The sequence below is a fragment of the Gymnoscopelus braueri genome (assembly GCF_963280865.1).
Source record: "Gymnoscopelus braueri genome assembly, chromosome: 2".
Taxonomy (NCBI): domain Eukaryota; kingdom Metazoa; phylum Chordata; class Actinopteri; order Myctophiformes; family Myctophidae; genus Gymnoscopelus; species Gymnoscopelus braueri.
The window spans coordinates 24,063,624-24,082,531 of record NC_137604.1 but is presented as its reverse complement, the minus strand read 5'-3'; the positions used below and the strand labels follow the sequence as shown (position 1 = coordinate 24,082,531).

At 39.8% G+C, this 18,908-nt stretch overlaps 2 protein-coding genes across 2 annotated transcripts; both read left to right on the top strand.

The window, feature by feature from the left end:
• Positions 1-3,891: 3,891 nt before the first annotated feature.
• fdx2 (ferredoxin 2) lies at positions 3,892-7,446 on the top strand (the record flags this gene model as incomplete). Its single annotated transcript, XM_080452183.1, has 5 exons — positions 3,892-4,084; positions 4,402-4,453; positions 5,565-5,671; positions 6,101-6,188; positions 6,378-7,446. 5 exons carry the CDS (start codon positions 3,892-3,894, stop codon positions 6,532-6,534), a joined length of 597 nt encoding a protein of 198 aa, XP_080308309.1. The 3' UTR covers positions 6,535-7,446.
• A 7,867-nt stretch (positions 7,447-15,313) lies between these two features.
• Positions 15,314-18,462, top strand: LOC308078897 (forkhead box protein D2-like). Its single transcript, XM_080420238.1, has one exon. It carries the CDS (start codon positions 15,390-15,392, stop codon positions 16,353-16,355), a length of 966 nt encoding a protein of 321 aa, XP_080276364.1. The 5' UTR covers positions 15,314-15,389; the 3' UTR covers positions 16,356-18,462.
• The last annotated feature ends 446 nt before the right edge of the window (positions 18,463-18,908 follow it).

The window sequence follows — 18,908 nt, the reverse complement described above, 5'->3', positions numbered from 1 at the left end:
GCACGTGCGTGTGTGCGTGTATGTGTGCGTGTGCGTGTGTGTGTGCGCGTGTGTGTGTGTGTGCGCGTGTGTGTGTGTGTGAGCGTGCGTGTGTGTGTGTGTGTGTGTGTGTGTGTGTGTGTGTGTGTGTGTGTGTGTGTGTGTGTGTGTGTGTGTGTGTGTGTGTGTGTGTGTGTGTGTGTGTGTGTGTGTGTGTGTGTTGCATGCACGTGTGCGCCTGTGCATGTACATGTGTGCGTGTGCATGTGTGTGGACTTACAATAATTTTCCTGGTGGTTTGGAAAATGTTAGTTCTCGGCTGTATGCTACAATAGATGGGAGGAATTTATGCACTTCCCCTCCAGTTTGCATTTACTTATATAAATCGTTTTACTGTTACAATATGAGTTCCATGAATCAAAGGAAATAATTGTATGAACACGTGTTTATAAATAAATATGCTAAAAACATTTTTTCATTGAGACACTGAAACATTGAAACATGAAGAAAATATACGACTGCAATGAAAAAGCTGTACTCGGCTTACTGATTCAAAGAGGCGCGTCTATCATGTAGCTAACGCTCTCTCCCCAGAGAGAACGTCTATTCAAGTCTTCCACAGGGGCTCTGTGGGGAATTTGAAGGGTCAACTGCAGTCACCCATGTGCCCCAGCAGAGAAACCAGTCAGGGTCCACATTCATCTCGGACACAATGTTACACTTGTAAGCGTACATGCACTCATTTGCACGAGCATATATTCAAATACACTGATATTTGCATGCACGAACGCACTCACACACACACACACACACACACACACACACACACACACACACACACACACACACACACACACACGCACACACACACACACACACACACACACACACGTGCACGCACATGCGCGCACACGCACAGACACACACACACACACACACACGGACACGGACACGGACACGCACACACACTATGTCTTTCCTCCAGCGCGTCATCATCCTTACTTTTCAACACAGCGAAGAGGCCTTAAGCAGCTCCCCTCCCCTCAAGGGCCCTATCAATCATTCCTCTGTCATGAGTTGGCTCAGGATTTGTGACTCTTTCAGACTGTCAGCGGTTCCCAGGTAAGACGTATATATGATTGAGAGGTCAGCCTTTCACTGGTTAAATGTAGACGATTGAGATCAATTTGCTCCAAAGTTTGGGAAGAACTATTGGGTTTCTGTGGGAAAAAGTGGATATTTGGTGGCTGTATTGTAATGTGTCTAAATGTAATGGAGTGATATAGATAGGTCTACTACAAAATGTCCTTATTTTCATTGTATCTCTTATAGGCAATGGGTTTCAAAAAATCTTAAAAGATTTCCGAAAGTTTATAGAATAGAGCTTAAGTTGTTAAATGAGATATCAGTTTTATTTTTTACAAACAAACAACAAAGAAAACTTTATTGGACTAGACCTATGACTTCCTTGGTGTGTATATTTGTTTACTCATGATTCGTTGCACCCCTGTGACCTACCAAGTCTATGACCTCTTTCTGTGACATTTCTCTATCTAGTGTCAAAGGTCAACAGTCAGGGGCTAAAACTGTCTATCACATACCTAGACAAGAGCAGTAGCTCACCACAAAGCCAAAGCCAAGCCAAGCAGACATCAAACTAAAACAAACACCAGCACGACTGGATGCTGGGCTGTTTTGAGTGTTGTGTGTGAAAAAGGTTATTAAAAACAGCTCACCAAACCCCTGGGCCCAATAAGCATGTAGCACATTATTTTTTTTCAATGTGTGACATACAATACTGCAATTGTATAAACATCACAAGAGGTTAATTGAAAAACCTAGAAGCAGGTTTTTTTCTTTTGATCATTTGTATTTATGTTTTAATTTATTATATAGGCCTATCAACGAATCGATACAAAATTCCAATAGATTTTTTGTTAAATAATTGCCTGTATTTACTTTGTTGTACAATGGTGGCGTGAAAACATTGAGAAAGTAGCCAAGTCACATCGTGACCTTCTTTTTAAAATAATCATTAGGAAAATCATTAGTGAAATAATGGTGATATTGATTTGAAGTCATATCGCCCAGCCCTACGAGTCAGCAATGATACATATGGACAGCTCACAGCTCTTTTATCTTGACAACCATTCCCACACAATTAGAGCATGTAAGGGCATAGGGGCACTTTGTAACCTGTTCCTAATTAGTTAACCAAAGCTGCTTGAATGAGTCATCTGAGAGAAAGTAGTCATGAAGCTGCTTGTACAATTCTGAAATGACACCCATAACCACACTGCAAACATTAAGATCATATGATAAGCTGTGTTCAGACTTGTGCTGTTGTCAGTAAACTCTGATTAAGGTCAGGGGCAATAATATAGATGGTCCATAATATGATATAGATAGATAGATAGATAGATAGATAGATAGATAGATAGATAGATAGATAGATAGATAGATAGATAGATAGATAGATAGATAGATAGATAGATAGATAGATAGATAGATAGATAGATAGTCTCCATATGGTAAACAAAATAGTCTTGTTTAATGAAACTTGACAAGAAAGGCACTGGGCTCCCTTGTGAACAACACCCTTCTAACATGTGTGCAGTGTGCACATAACATGTGTCCAACAGACTGACAGAAAGGGCAATAAAACATGCCAATTTACTCATATAAAACTGGTGCTGTCATACAAATGAGTAGCCAGTAAGCAGATTAAAAGTGACACTACGTTTTAATTATGTTACTATAAAACAGCAATAGTAGAAGGGATAGATCAATGACTCGGGAGCACTGCTAAACATAGAGATTACCAAACATGTGCATCCAAAGCACACACATACGCACACTTAGGTCAGTTTCTGGGCTACAGGTTTTTATCTGCCAACTTGGCATTAAGTGTGGGTCTGTGTGCGAGTGTATATCTTTGTGTGCGTTTAGGGCATGCTATACACCGTGTAACAATGTATATAGCAGTGAGGTACAAAGACCTTGACTCAGACCAGTCTATGAAGAGAAAATCTTTACATTTTATGGGTTTCCACAGGGGAGGAAGTCAATACAGACAAATTGGAGTGGGTACACTATACATTTTGACCCCTACTTTAAAGCTGTCTTGGGCTCTGAGCACAAATCATTATGAGACACCAAGGAGTACCAAAAAAAACACACTGTACCACTTACCTCTCAGGATGAGATCAACAGTCATTTTAGAGTCACTCAGACCCATAAATAACATCTCACATGTCAATGCAGTGGACCTCTGCAGGGGTTTACTACTCTGTAAGAGCGCAGGTGATGTGTTTGATGGGTTTTTCTTTTTCTTTTTCCCTTTCCCAGTGGGGTGTCAATGTTAGTAAGGAAAATCTGTTAGTTTTCTCCCTCTGCGGGTGAATATGTCCATGTGTGTATGGGGGGGGGGGGGGGGTACCAGTGGGAGGAGAGACGAGAGAGGAAGAGGAGTTTAAATCTCACTCCAGCCATAACATCACCTCTGTCTCTCCATGCTCCAGTGAGCTCAGTCATACACACTGGGCCACCCCTCAGTGCCAGCATGCATCAGATAGCCTATCTAGCTCTGGCATGGTTTAAATCAGCAAACACAGTTATAGTGAGCATAGCAGTTCATTCTTATCATGTGGCAAATTGCAGGATAGAGATCATTCTATAATTAATTCTATAATTTGCTAAATAATTTCACCATTAAAAACATTGTATTCAAATTATAAATACAAATATAGTTATGAAAACAACGAATCGCCCATCCTCCCAACCTAAAGTGTAGCACTAGGCAGTAGCGCCATCTGCTGCCGGAACAGTAGAACACAATAATATACAACCACAAGAAGTGCTGTTTAACTATTGGCTGCTTTCAGTCACATGATCATCACAACAGTCAGTGTCATGGCGACGTCCGCTGCTGTACGGTCGGGCATGGGTCTGACTTTGAGACTCTCTGCCAGAGTTTTACCAGATTGTAGCTCCTGTCCTGTGTATAGACTGTACAGTTGTACGAATAGTGCTGCTAGTTTAGCGAGGACATGGTCCCTGGGTGGTTTTCAGTCTCTGATGATCCGGAATTTGCAGACATCGATAGGTGAGTTGGTGGCTGGCTACAGTCATGGCTACGTAACGAGCTTACTCAATGATGAATTGTTGCTTATATATTATACCAGTTTGTTGTTGGTGTGGTTATTTCGATATACGAGACATTATCTTTAGTTTTTTACATTCAGTAGCATGCGAGGATTTTCTACAGATACATTAATTAGGAGTCACTGTGGCATTCTCTGGTGAAACCGTGTGATCTGATCTGAAGCAACATTGCGCATGCCACTCAAGGAGCTTAAATGCGTTTTTTTTTAAAAGCTGGAAATAAGCTAAAACAGTTTTTAATTTGTTTTGTCTTTGAAGCTCTACACCACAGTGAGGAGGGAAGCTCCAATGCGGACGATCCAGAAAATGTGTAAGTTGATTAAGGATATTTTCCCCCAATGGCGGTGCTAAAGAGCAATGTTACATCAGTCGTTCTCTTATGTAAACAATCGTATTTCTGTATACTTTTAGTATCTACCAGAGCACTATGGCTGCATTTTTTAAAGAGCTCACACAGTCAATGCAGAGGCTTTCCCCTTAAAGGAACAGATATTCCAGGCTGAAACAAAGATGTTCTTATGCTGAATCCCACAAATGTCATGGGAAGTAAGATGGTGTGTGTGTGTGTGTGTGTGTGTGTGTGTGTGTGTGTGTGTGTGTGTGTGTGTGTGTGTGTGTGTGTGTGTGTGTGTGTGTGTGTGTGTGTGTGTGAGAATCTTGGAGAGTGCTGACAATGTACTGTACATCCATTTGGGGGTCAGGGTTTGAATAGCTCAAGAACCTTTCTATTTGGTTGTTTATTGACCCTAGAATGGCTGACATTTCATACATTGCATGTACATGTCATGTATTCCATAACACATAACACTCATAGAACACACAATGCATTTTTCTAGAGTGTGTACTCGCCCAACAATGAAATGCTGCTACTAGGGGTCAGCTCCGGTCATCTAGTATTATCTCAATTTGTCTATTAGAAAATGTGTGTTAAGTCCATCTCCACATGGACCTCATTTTCTGTATGCAATGAGATGACATTCACAGCAGCACTTCAATGAGCACAAACTGTTCATATGGGTCACACAAATTGACAAGTGCGATTACAATTACCTGCACCACCAACCGCAGCAAACCTGTCAAGTGTTTGCCCCATTCATCAAAGGAAGTTTACATTGCTGCTGCTGTGAATGTCATCCCGTCACATACAGAGAATGTGGTCCATGTGGATCTTATAGAAAAGTGGAGATATTTGACTAAATACATGTTTTATGCCAGAACATTCAAATGGATATGATACTATCTAGTCTAGTATTACTAGATGACCAAAGCTGACCCAAAGTAACAGCAATTAATTATTGAGAGAGAACACGCAGAGTATTACGAATTAGAATGCTGCCGAGATTAACCTCTGCATTATACAGTATATTGCTGTGTTGTGGACACAATGTATAGGTGCTAACATTATCACCACTGTTATTTAGGGTCAATGTGGTGTATATTGATCGGTCTGGGAAGAGGATCCCAGTAAAAGCCAAAGTAGGAGACAACGTGATGTACCTGGCTCACCGGCATGGAATTGAATTGGAAGGTGAGACTTGAAATTTGCATCTCTTCAATGTCAATAAATAAGTCAAGCATGATTTTGAACAATGAAGCAAATCTCACATAGCGTGATACTAGAGAGGAGGGCCGCGCATCAGACTTTTGAACAAGGAATAATGGTTCTCTTAGTATACACCTGCTAATGTGATTTTTAACTCTGTACATTCGTTACTTATTGAAAAGGAACATGTAGGCTATAGCTAATTATATGCATAGGATTTTAAGTTAAAGCAGATCTTATTTTTTATTTTCATAAATTTGTATTAGGTGTGTGATGCCATTTTATATAGGGATTGAGTTTATACTATGGTTTATTTTTGAACTGCAAGTCTGACTTAAAATATTTCTTAAGGTGTGACAAAGTCCTTCTGATCCTGAAATATAATCTGATGTGAAATTTCTCTTTCCCTCCCAGGAGCCTGTGAGGCATCACTAGCCTGCTCAACATGCCATGTCTATGTGAGTGACGCGCATTTAGACAAATTGCCGGAACCAGACGAAAGGTAAGCTTAAATCCTATCTGATTTTAGCAATGCAAATGATTTATACATTTTCTGTACTCTGTGGAATTGGGAACTTTATATTTTGGAGAGTAGGCAGGCAATAACTGATCACCAAATTATTTTGTGCCATGATCTTCGGCCCTTAGTATTTTTTCAACTGATAAATATCTTCCTTGCTCTCTCTTCCAGGGAAGACGATATGCTGGATATGGCACCGATGCTCCAGGAGAACTCCAGGCTGGGATGTCAAATAATAATTACCCCAGAGATGGAAGGAATGGAGCTAATCCTCCCGAAGGTCACAAGAAACTTTTATGTGGACGGCCATGTTCCCAAACCACACTGAGCAGAAATAACTGGAGTTGGTGGAGAGGAAGAAATTGAGAAACACACAAGGGTGTTGCTGCCCAGTTAGCTACCTGTGGCACTGGTTGAATGATGGCGATACCAAGATGCAGATGCGTCTCAGCTGGGAAGGCCCAGAGCAACTCCCAAGTGGAACAATGTTTGAGAAATTCCAACATGACAGAACAGCCCTTCAGATAACAGATCAGTCATCACATCACTGAAGTGTGTTGTCTTGTAAATCGTAACGTTTAAGATGAAAATGGTTAAGACCTGGAAGGTTTCCACTGTGATGGAAAGTCCTCAGACATGAATTGAGATATACTCACAACATACAATCAACAAGCTGGCCTGTTAACCCCAGAAGGTGTAGCAGCACAGGATATTATTTGTTACACATCGTACATCTTGGTGGTCTTAAAAGGAACATTCCATCGTAAACCTCATGCAATGGTCATTTACGCACAAGTATAAAAACCATAGTTATCCAGTCAATTTCAACCAGTCCAATGTTGTCCTACTCTAGCATTGACTTCACACTCACATGTTCAATGTATTTTGCCTTGACATTTTACCATATGCACTTTTTTAAAACCATTTTTACCTGCAATTAGAGACATTGTCTATCAAGTTTCAAAGCCGAATTTCAAGTCCAACCCTATATTGGTAGCAGGTATGTTGACACCATCTAGCCTACTGCACACCTGTTATAAGACCTATTCAAAACTTTGATTAAATAATTGATTAGGTGTGCTTTCATCCTGAAAAGTGTTGGATTTGAACATTCCTGATTGTAAACTAACATTGGCTGGTTTTATGTTACTCTAGAATGGGATTACCATATTTAACCATCACATTAAGCTTACTCTAGCTGTCCAATGCACAAAAGGAATATTGTTCAATTGTCTGTGTAGGAGCATATTTAATTGACATATCTTTGGATTTGTGAAATAAACAATGTTGACATCTGTCATCGTGAAGAACTATGTCCTTAATTCCCAGCTATAAATTGAATATTCTGTTGTGCCATTGTGCCATGGGTTTGGGTCAAGGTAGCAACAAAAGCAACTAGTAAGTAGCTTTGCTTTATCAAATATAAAATACCGACGTTTCTGTGCTTTGCAAAGTTGACTTTAATTGAATTTACCTGGTAAACGGTAGATCTAAATGTCTTGAAATAATGTACATTAGTTGCATTACCATGATGATAGGCCTACTAGTTGGGCCTACCACGTTTCCTTAAGAAGCAGAAGCACAGTGACTGAATGTGTTTATGTAGTGATGGGGAGCAATCAGTGTCAACCTATGACACCCGCGTTTTTAACACCACACAACCAACAACAGCATCTGACAGCAACGCCAATCTGACACCGATCGTTCATTGTGATCCATCTGAAACTACTTGAACTGAGGAGAAACAAAGTCCAGGGTAAGCGTCCAGCGATCGTAGTGTCCATTGCCTTTGACTTCACTTTCTCAATGATCGTGATGCACTTTAGTGTGTTTAAACATTTGGGGCTCCATTTTTATGCAATGTCCTTTTAAAAAAATAACATGAAGGAACGTGATCGTCGGTTAGCATTGTTTAGCAGAGGCCATCTGAGTGATCGGCAGTGGTGGAAAAAGTACTCAAATGTTTTACTTAAGTAAAAGTATCAATACTGTACTGTAGAAGTACTCTGTTACAAGTAAAAGTCCGGAATTCTAAATTTACTTGAGTAAAAGTACAGAAGTATTGGCATCAAAATGTACTTAAAGTACCAAAAGTAAAAGTACTAAAATATTTTAAAATAGCAGATCTACAAGCTCACAACGCGTTGTGAGCTTGTAGATTGGCTATTTTCAAATAGCCTATGTATAAAATAGGGCTAAAGTGGTTAATGTATGTTTTATAATAGCATAATTTATATCTGAAAGGTAACTAGTAATTAAAGATTTCAAATAATTCTAGTGGAGTAAAAGTACAATATTTGCCTCAGAGATGTAGTGGAGTAGAAGTAAAAGTATTGGAAATTGGAAATACTCAAGTAAAGTACAAATAGCTCACAATTGTACTTAAGTACGTACTTAGTTACTTTCCACCACTGGTGATCGGACTGATCATAACTTTTTACTAACATGATCCGGAGACTTGGATCGGTGTTAAAGGGCGCATTAAACTGCGAGTTAAAAGTTCATCCTGGCGTTTCTGTTTTTGGCCATGTCATGCCGACATTTTTCAAAAAAAAACAAAATATTGAAAAAATAGCAGATCTACAAGTTCACAATGTGTAGCGTTGCAACGCAGTGAAAGCTTGTAGGTCAGCTATTTCCTCTTTCTTTTTTACCCCGCTTTTTTTTAGACAGGGTTTAAGCGGTTAAATAAATGATGACGCTGGATGCGCTCGAGACACCATTACCCGCGAAATTCAAGATCAAAGGAACAAAGCTGGATACATCTGGTTACATTTTGGAAACAAACGTAATATCAATTTCGGTGACATTTGAGAGGTAATGTATTTGAACTCTAAGCGTGGCTAATTATATTGATTTATTTAAAGCTTAAGTCGCTAATTCCGTTCTAAAGACAACATTTAGACAATTGTTAAAATTATGTATGCATTGATATATGAACTAATGTAGCTGATGCCATTTAACTAGCTCTGGGCCATAACACTACGGATCAGAGCTACCATTAAACATGTGTTTTAGGTATGTATAGACAAATAAAAGCTTCTAAATATGTTTGCCATATCTTTGGGGTTGTTTATTTATTAATGTTGACCAGGAAAATATTACATTTATTTAGCACTTTGCCAGTGGTTGAAAAAGTACTCAAATTTTTTACTTTAGTAAAAGTATCAATACTGCCATGTAGAAATACTCTGTTACAAGTAAAAGTCCGGAATTCAGAATTTACTTGAGTAAAAAGACAAAAGTATTGGTGTTAAAATGTACTTAAAGTACCAAAAGTAGAAAGTACTCATTATGCAGACTGTCCAATTTCACAAGTTTTCAAATGTATAAAATGCATTAAAATCTTATGAAAATAGCATATCTACAGGCTCACAATGCGAGTATTGTGAGCTTGTAGATCGGCTATTTTCAAATGGCCGAAATGTATGCAGAGCTGAAGTGGTTAATGTATGTTTTGTAATAATAATCTAAATCTATAAAGTAACTAAAGTTGTCAAATAATCTAATGTAGGCCTATCTGCTTAAAGGTTTTTTGTTTCTGTTTTTCCCTGACAGACTCATAATGTCAATATGAGCGCAGGGATAGAACCATCAGTTGCCTTCAGCAAGGAAACCCAGGGAGCCATGAAGCAGTTCTCTGACCCACCAGGCTACCATGCCACTCAATCCACTATTTTCTACTTTCTCCAAGAGGCCTCCAAGCTAACACAACCTGTCCAGCATGGTTACCAGGATTCAAACTCGTCCACCACCTGGTCAGACGGGAATTCAAGCCAGGATGCCCTGATGGTTAAATGTCGGGCTGAAGATGTGAACTTGTCTCTCCCTTCTGACTCTTCTCAGCACAGTTTGTCACATATGTGGCCTTGTAACCATGACGAGAATGACACGGAGGATAGTGTTGAGTACAAGACTGGGTCCAGCCCTCAATGCAGTAACCCTTGGGACGTGATGAGCCTTATCAACCTGCAGTGTGAGAGGCTTCTGCATTTTGGAGATGTAAAAGAAGGAGACTCAAGTTCATCATCATCTGCCCTGGATTTAGGTCATTTTGCAGCCCCTTCATCTACCTCAGCAACAAATACTACAGACCAGAGCCTGGGTTGTGGCAGTGTGACTTCTCACATAATGATGGATCCTCAGCTCCCTCCTGTAGTCACTACAAGAGAAGGAAACATAACTTGTGTCAGGCCCTTAGAGGACATGGTGGGTGAGTTTAGGGGAAGCTGTAGTGAAGGATCCAGTGACTTTCAAGAAAAGTGGTCTGTGAATGACTCCCAAATGGATGTTGTTATGACTTATGACAAAAGAGACAATGTGCAAACAGAGCAAAATATTACAGCAGATGCATGCAAAGACTCAGTGATGGCTTACGAGGGTGCTCTCACCACGTTTGTTTGGAATGAGGGGGATTCCATCTCTACTCAACAGGATACTTTGAAAACGACTTCACCAGGAGATGGGTTATCACATACACAGATCTCATCTGCATCAGATGATAACTTCGGCCCACTGCATCTACAGCCTACCTGTAACTCAGATGAAGATGCAAGTGTTGTATACCCTTCTCTAAGTACAATGGAATACCTGACATCAGAGCCAGCATTGACACTCGACTTCAATTCAAACCTGCTTTTCACTGTTGACGCCCAAAATGACTCGCAGCCCTTATCCTTGAATTTGCTTTCTGCCTCTCCACAGTGTCTCATGATGAGCAATGAGACTCGGCCAAGTGCAAAAACACAAGTGCAAGATTGTGAAATTGCAGCATCTAAAGTAGAACACAGACAAAGCCTGACAAAGGAAACCTCTCATTCTCCACTGGCTCCACAGTTGTCATTTCAAAGCTATACGGAAGAAACAAACTCACCAGCCCTTCAACGGTGTGTTGTGGCAACTAAGCCAGAGCACAGACACAATGCTTCCCATCCATCCCCTGAGCAGACCACATGGAGAACCAAGACTCCCAGAAAACAACCCCACCCAAGCCGGAGTCCTGATATTGAAGACCCAGATCTTCAGGGGGTGACCTTCACCATGCACACACAACTGGACGATAGTAGGGAGCAGTGTCGGCTCCTCATAAAGTCCAAGTACAGGTAAAGACAGCTTATATCCATTGGGAAATGGTGGAATATGATTTATTTATTATTATTATAACATTTTTTAAATCCAGAGAAATCACATTGAGATATGGATCTCATTTGCAGTTGATGCATAAAATGGTGCAAAAAAAGGCAAAAAATACTTCCTATTGGTTAGAGGGTTTTCTGGAAATATACTGTACAGTGAAACATTATGAAGTTCTGTAATATCTTGTTTTGTTTTAAATCGTATGTATTCAGAAGACTGAAAATGAAAAGTTACTTCATTTGGTGCTCAATAGTTATGTCTTCATGTACCTTCCCTACAGTAAGGAGCTGGTTAAGAGTATAAGGAGGTCCAGAGTGAGGTCACGGTCTTCCCAGAGTTCCTTTAGAACCAGTAGCTCAGAAGAGGAGAGTGACGCAACCAACAAGAGTTCTAGTAAGTATGGCGATATGGTTGGGGTACTCTTAACTGCTCAACTAAGTTTTCCCAAAGTGAGATTGATATTCCACATTATTACAGGCTTTCCTAACTTGTTGGGGTCAAATTGAGTTCCTCTGATATTGAAATGGACCCAACTCTGAAATTAGTAATAATGTGGCTAATTGTAATCTTTTGGATTCCAAAGAAGCTATACAGCTGCTTTTGGAGGGTGTCACTCACCAGGTTATGAGAGCAAATAGATTTATGCTATTTTGTGTTATTCTCTGGATAACATACAGGGCATAACATTTTAAAGAAATGTGTGTCACTTATTCCATTTGGTTGAAGAAATGGCTTAGTGTGAACAGGAGAAAAAAGGATTCAGGTCACTAATGCATGTCATGCAAAATGACCCTTTTCCTCCACGAGGGGGCACCACCACAGCACAATTTGCTTTCAAACAGCTTCCCTACAGGCAGGTGGAATACATTTGATGAGTGATAATAAAAGAGGTATTTAGGGAAACTGCTGTGTAAACATTCTAAGACTATAATGGGTAACAAACAGTCTCCTTAAGGCCTTTTTTTAATAAGTGGAGTGAAATGAAGGAGAAACAAAACATGTCATTGGATACAGATAAACATTTTTTTTATAGAGTTAATACAGTCCATTTATAAATCAACAAATAAACTACAGTGATTATCGTCACTATTCTCCATTCTCTGAAGTTGTAAAACACAAAAGAGGCATCATTTAACTGCCTAGGACATAGATAGGAATGTTTTATTTAAATACCAGCACTGAAATACAATGACATTCATGTCACCTTGATGTCCTTTGACAAATCTTTGCAGATGTTTTTTCAGTGAAGTCTTATTCTTACTATAATTTTTACTAACAATTAATATTGAAACATTTCTTGCACACCTGAAGTGCCTGGGTGTCAGGTACGTAGGAACTAAAGGAAGTGAGTGCAAAAATAAACAGAATCCCACACAATGTCTTCACTTGCACTGTACTTAAACACAACATTTCAGTCCCAAGACCTTTATCAGGTAAGAACTCTTGCCTGATGAAGATATTGCAACTGAAATGTTATGCCTATTAAATTACTGTTATAATACTTAATATGAATTACTACTGTCTCCCCCTACCAGAGAGCAAAGTATGTGCATCATGCTGCACTAAGAAGACCCCTATGTGGAGGGATGCTGAGGATGGGACCCCACTCTGTAATGCGTGTGGAATAAGGTGGCTTATATTAATATAGGCTGTTCAATACATTTACCAAGCTTGTCAGAGTAAGAGTACTAATCTAACACTATTTTGGCTTTCTGGTTATTATGAATAATATTGTCACAGGGACTTAAATAAATATTTCACTTTGTGTTTATTATTTATATATTGTGCCCTTGGTATTTAACACAAAGACTCACTCCAATGTTGCCTTCTTTGTGTGTCTGTTGTATCACTTGGTTTATTTTGGAAGACCACAGTGTCGTGTTTCTGTATGATGCTTATACTGAGCCATTATGTACTTACACTCTGAAAGATTTGCACATAAAGAATATTGTTTCCGATGCTGGGGTTACCAATGTTGCATTTATTGCAAGAAGCATAATATCATTCAGCCTAAACATGTAGAGAAATGTAATTAACACAGTATTTTTTATGACCTTTTCTCTTTAAGGTATAAGAAGTACAGAGTGCGTTGCATCAAGTGCTGGCACATCCCTAGGAAGGAGGGCAACACCAGCTCGTGCTGCCCCAAGTGTGGAAACTTTGTGAGGCTGACTTCGGCTCAGCGAAAACACAAAGTCTGGTAGTGAAGGTGTAAACGGTATGGTGGTTTAACACCGCACAAAATGAAACTCTATACACACTTACTCACACACTGGTTCGAAATGAAAACAGTTTGGTGCAGCCAAGCTTGGCTCTTTAGTCTGTACACATTCAGCCTGCTACAGGTTCTCAAATTTACTGACGACAAAATAACTATTTAGATTGACTTAATATATTTTACTGAGAACTCTGAGTACTTTAATCAATTCCATCTTGCACTTTTGCACACATGTATACCTTGGATAATGACTCCCTGACTGTTTATATATTGCTGTGTAGTTTTATATTGATTTAGTCTTCACTCAGTCTTGCACAGTAGGCATGAAGACATAACTTTTTTGATATTGTACCACTTGTACCTCTTACTCACTATTCACTATTTAAGGCTCCATTTGAATGCCTGTGTTGTCTTGTTTACCACACAGTGAAATCCTGTGTAAAAAATAGACCCAAATGTATCCCTTAAGGGTCATTATTTACTACAAAAACCTGTTGCTCTGTTTGAGCCTGACGGCTAGCTAATGTATGTTCTGCTGATATATTGTACATTTGGTTGTAATAAGGAAGATTTAATAATATATTCTCTGTTTAATTTGTATTGTGATTGTTTTCATTCTTTTCTTGTTCTCGTTTGTTGTTTTCTTCGGCAATCATTCCATTTTTGCTAGCCAAATAATTGCTCTGAGCTGTTTTTGTGGAAATAATTTTGTTGGAGAGAGTACATGTTTTGGTCTCAATTAAAATTCTTTTGAAGAACCTTTTTTTTCTGCCAAAACTTATTTGAAACATAATGCATTGCTTGCATAGAATTTATTAAGAAAAGGATTTGCTCATTTGTTGTTCAATTGGTGCAGTGTGTGCTGTGTGTGTGTGTGTGTGTGTGAGAGGGGGGGGTAGTTTTAATTTGGTGCAAAATGTAATGCTGTAAGTTCACCCAATTCAGATACAATTCATGAAAAATTCATCGGTACGTAGATTTCAGTACATTAGCCTTTATTTCCTTTATATGACCATATCCATGCATGCCTTGCCAGATTATTTGGCATAATGGTAGACGAGGCGTCTTTTCCCAATGTGACTGTTTCAAATCAGTGAGAGACGTAATCCATTTTGAAATAATAGTCGCTCTGTATCAGTCTGTGTGTGGCCACCCACTTGGCAAAGAACCGCTTGGTGAGCTGAGCAAGTCTCATTAAACAAGTGAAAAGTATACTTATAGGGCTGTAGCCTATAGGCCATATTATGTGTTGTGTACTGTACATACAGTAAGTGTGTGTGTGGTTGTGTGTGTGTGTATAAACAATGTATGGGAAAAACAGCTTAAAAATTAGGCAATAGATTTTATTCTGTGAAAGACCCCATAGAAGTCAAAGTATTTCATTCATAAAGATACGATTTGTTCCAGATATCAATGGCCAAGCATGAAGCTATAGGGTGGGTGGGTTAGATGTGAGGGGGGGGGGGCATCGTTAAGTGTTGCTATGGCTGAATTTAAAGACTAGAGTATAGCCTATCCTCTTATGGTAAGAGGATAGGCTATACTCTAGTCTTTAAATTAAGAGGTAAGAGTCTTACCTCTGAGTTTCATTGGACAGGGTAGGCCTATATTGTTTTTATTTAGCAACAATGTTTGCAGGAGGAGGAGAAAGGAGGGGAGAGTGGATGGTGGGGGGAGGCTAAAAAGTCAAAGACGCAGACGGATGCATTTCCCTTTTTTTTGTGAATGAGAAGCGGACAGAACAGGACAGGGGGACCTGCGTGTGTGTTCGTCATTGATCTCGCCTGTTGGTGGTGCAGGTGGCACCGGGTGGCACTGCCCCGAGGACAATGACCCTGGACGACAACAAACCCATGGATGACAACGACATAGACGTGGAGGGAGAGGAGGACGATCATAAAGACGCACGAAACGAGGATTATTCGTCGCTGAAAGAGGACACGACTAGTGCCACTTTGGTGGAGCAAATGGTCGAGTCTCCGCAGGAGACTCGACCATTTGCTCCACCAAAGTGGTCAGGGGGAGACTCTCCTGACCGGCCCGAGGAGGAGGAGGGGACGATCCGTGCCGGTGGTCCGGGGGGCAGCAGGTCCGTCAAGCCCCCGTACTCGTACATCGCCCTGATCACCATGGCCATCCTCCAGAGTCCCAAGAAGAGGCTCACCCTCAGCGAGATCTGCGACTTCATCAGCCAGCGCTTCGCGTACTACCGGGAGAAGTTCCCGGCGTGGCAGAACTCCATCCGCCACAACTTGTCCCTGAACGACTGCTTCGTCAAGATGCCCCGGGAGCCCGGCAACCCCGGCAAGGGCAACTACTGGACCCTGGACCCCATGTCGGCCGATATGTTCGAGAACGGCAGCTTCCTGCGGCGGAGGAAGCGCTTCAAGCGCCAGCATTTCCGTCTGGGAATTGGAGCGATATTAAAGGACGCCGTTACGCACGCCGGGATCCCTTACTACGGGACGGGATCGTACCTCCATCATCGGTTTTACCACGATCTAGGTTCGAGAACGACCTCTTCTTCTCCTCCTCGCATCCCACCTGTTAACAGCATTCTGCCCACGCTCTCCTCTCTCCTCTCCAGGACCAGTGTGAGTGATCATGGACAAATAAAGACTTGCCCAGCGACTCGGGCGCTTCTCTTTGATCATTTTGACACCGCCGTGTCATCGTTCGTCCCCCGCGGACCCCCTTTCTTCTCCCCCGTGTCACTTCATGGACTGATGATGCCCCCGCATCCCCTCAGACTACAGACTGGGGCCTCTCTCCAGTGCGAGCCTTATAGCGAATAAACTGTTGCAGCCTATTGGCAATTAGTCTGAGATTAACATGTTGATCAAGGTTAATATCAGCGGTGGATTTTTTTATTTTTTTTTACTGAAGTGAAAGTAGCAATATTGCAATGTAGAAATACTCTGTTACATGTAAAAGTCTGGAATTCAAAATGGACTGGAATATCCAGTGGTATTGGTTTCAAAATGTACTTAAAGTACCAAAAGTAGAAAGTACTCATTATGCAGATTGTCCCATTTCACAAGTTCAAAATGTATACAAATCTTTTGAAAATAGCAGATCTACAAGCTCACAATGCCTCAAGATTCAACACATTGTGAGTTTAGATCGGCTATTTTCAAATGGCCGAAATGTAGGCTATATAGGGCTGAAGTGGTTAATGTATGTTTTGTAATAATAATCATAATCTATACAAAGTAACTAGTAGCTAAAGTTTTCAAATAATTATAGTGGAGCAAAAGTAGGCCTACCATATTTGCCCCTGAGATGTAGTGGGACTGTGGAGTAGAAGTAAAAGTAGCCTACTGAAATTGGAAATACTCCAGTAAAGTAAAAATATCTCAAAATTGTACTTAAGTAGGCTGCAGTTTAAGTAAATGTACTTATTTACTTTACACCACTGGTTAATATGCCGCTGTGTGGCCTCAGAGAAATTTGCTTTGAACATTATTTTTTATTTTTATTTGCATTTTATCAACTTGTAGGTTGCGCATAAATAACCCATCTCGACATTGAAGGCCAATATGTCTAACGTGCCTAATATGCAATTTATTAAACAACGATGGTTCATTTATAACAAATACTATTTTTCTACAAAGCTGTTATTTTTTGTTTCACGTAGGCCTAAAATGAATTTAATTAACTAGTATACAGCTCAAGAGACAGTAGAGAGGGTTAAATGATTTGCTTGTTTGCCCAGAGTATAAATTAGTGGTATAATAATAATAATAAAAATAATAATAATAATATAAAAATAAGTATAATTCTATACTTTATTATGAACATGTTTTATTTAATTGAAATTATAACTTTTTTTGTCTATAATATTTTGGCCAAAATAATATTGGACCCTGTTAATAAAATGTGGACATATATTACATTGCATTTATTGCCTTTTGACTACAGATGTTTCAAAAATATTGAGCAAGCTAAAATGCAGTTGTTGTACCATTGATTGTTATATTATTGCCAAAACAATGCAGCACTGACTGTCTGGAAAACGTTTATATGACATCAATGACTTTAGGTGACAAGGTTTGATTGATCACCTTTACTCTGAATTTAGAGGTGATGTAAACACAAGAGCTTACAGTATCCCCCCCCCTTCTGTGTGTGTCTGTGTGCATTTAGCTGCCACAGATGTTACAAAGGAGGCATTCTTCAGTCAAAACAGGCTTTCATATTCTGTAGCAAAACATGAGTGTATTGCCAGTCCCTGCACTTTAAATAACTTGCACATGACCATAGCAATACTGCAATGGTATTAGCAGAGTTATCAAATGCATCTGGTGATCTGGCCATAATAAAGGTTAGTGAATGTAAAACTCTATACCCTACTTTTGGCTGCTTCTTTTGTTATGTCTTGAGTTTTATTCATGCTCTAATTGGATTTTGGTCACTGTCATTATGCCAATGGTATGGCAATTAAACTGCCAATATGGCACGATGGCAGTTTAAATGTGCATCATGCCGATGCACATGGCCTGCTGCTGTATTTTTGCTTTAGAGCAAGTGCAAAGAGATTTGCAATGAGCTAACTGACCCAGTTGAATTTCTACATGTGCTTGGAAAATGCTAATATCTGCCCCCCATTGCAGTAGGCTGTTGTAGTTTAACTACTCTCAACCTGGTGTCCCTATTTTGGACACATTTAAAAAAGAAAATAGCAGATCTATAAACTTACAACACGGGAGCTTTTAGATTAGCTATTTTCACTATTTGTCATACAACAAGGTATATAGGCTTAAGTGGTTAAAGTTGAACCAGTACCATACATGACATCCATTTTCATACATTGATGGGCAATTTTATTTCTCATATGGGAAAAATTATCTTTCTTTTTCATATCTCACTCAAGATTTTATGAGAATCTAGTTAGTAACAAGATTCTAAAATGCCACTGTAAAACCGATACAATCCAATAAAGGATTAAAAGACAGACTATCTCACCAAAATCTGATTCCACTGCTTTGTGCTTGTGGTGGAAATTATTTGTGGAAACGATTGGCAACACATTTTGTGTTGTGTGTGTGTGTGTGTGGGGGGGGGGATGAATAGCTGTTAATAGCTGAAATGAACGTACATTAAAGATTAATACTGCCGACGAGCCCAAATGATCCATTTGATATGGATCATGTCAATAGAAGAGACTAAGAGAGTGAGGATTCTTAGACATTTTTCGTCTCAAACAGAACACATTTAGACCTCCCCGGGACCCAGGCACGTAAACATTTTGTTGCACTCGTGTTATGTGGTTACCCACCAGAAACCCAAGAACTGCAGAATAGGCTACATGAAAACTTAGGGCAAATACAGAACCAAAGCTAGGCTCT

Excerpts from the sequence above, each read along its gene's own strand:
- LOC308078897 (XM_080420238.1), top strand. The coding sequence starts at position 15,390 with ATGACCCTGGACGACAACAAACCCATGGATGACAACGACATAGACGTG.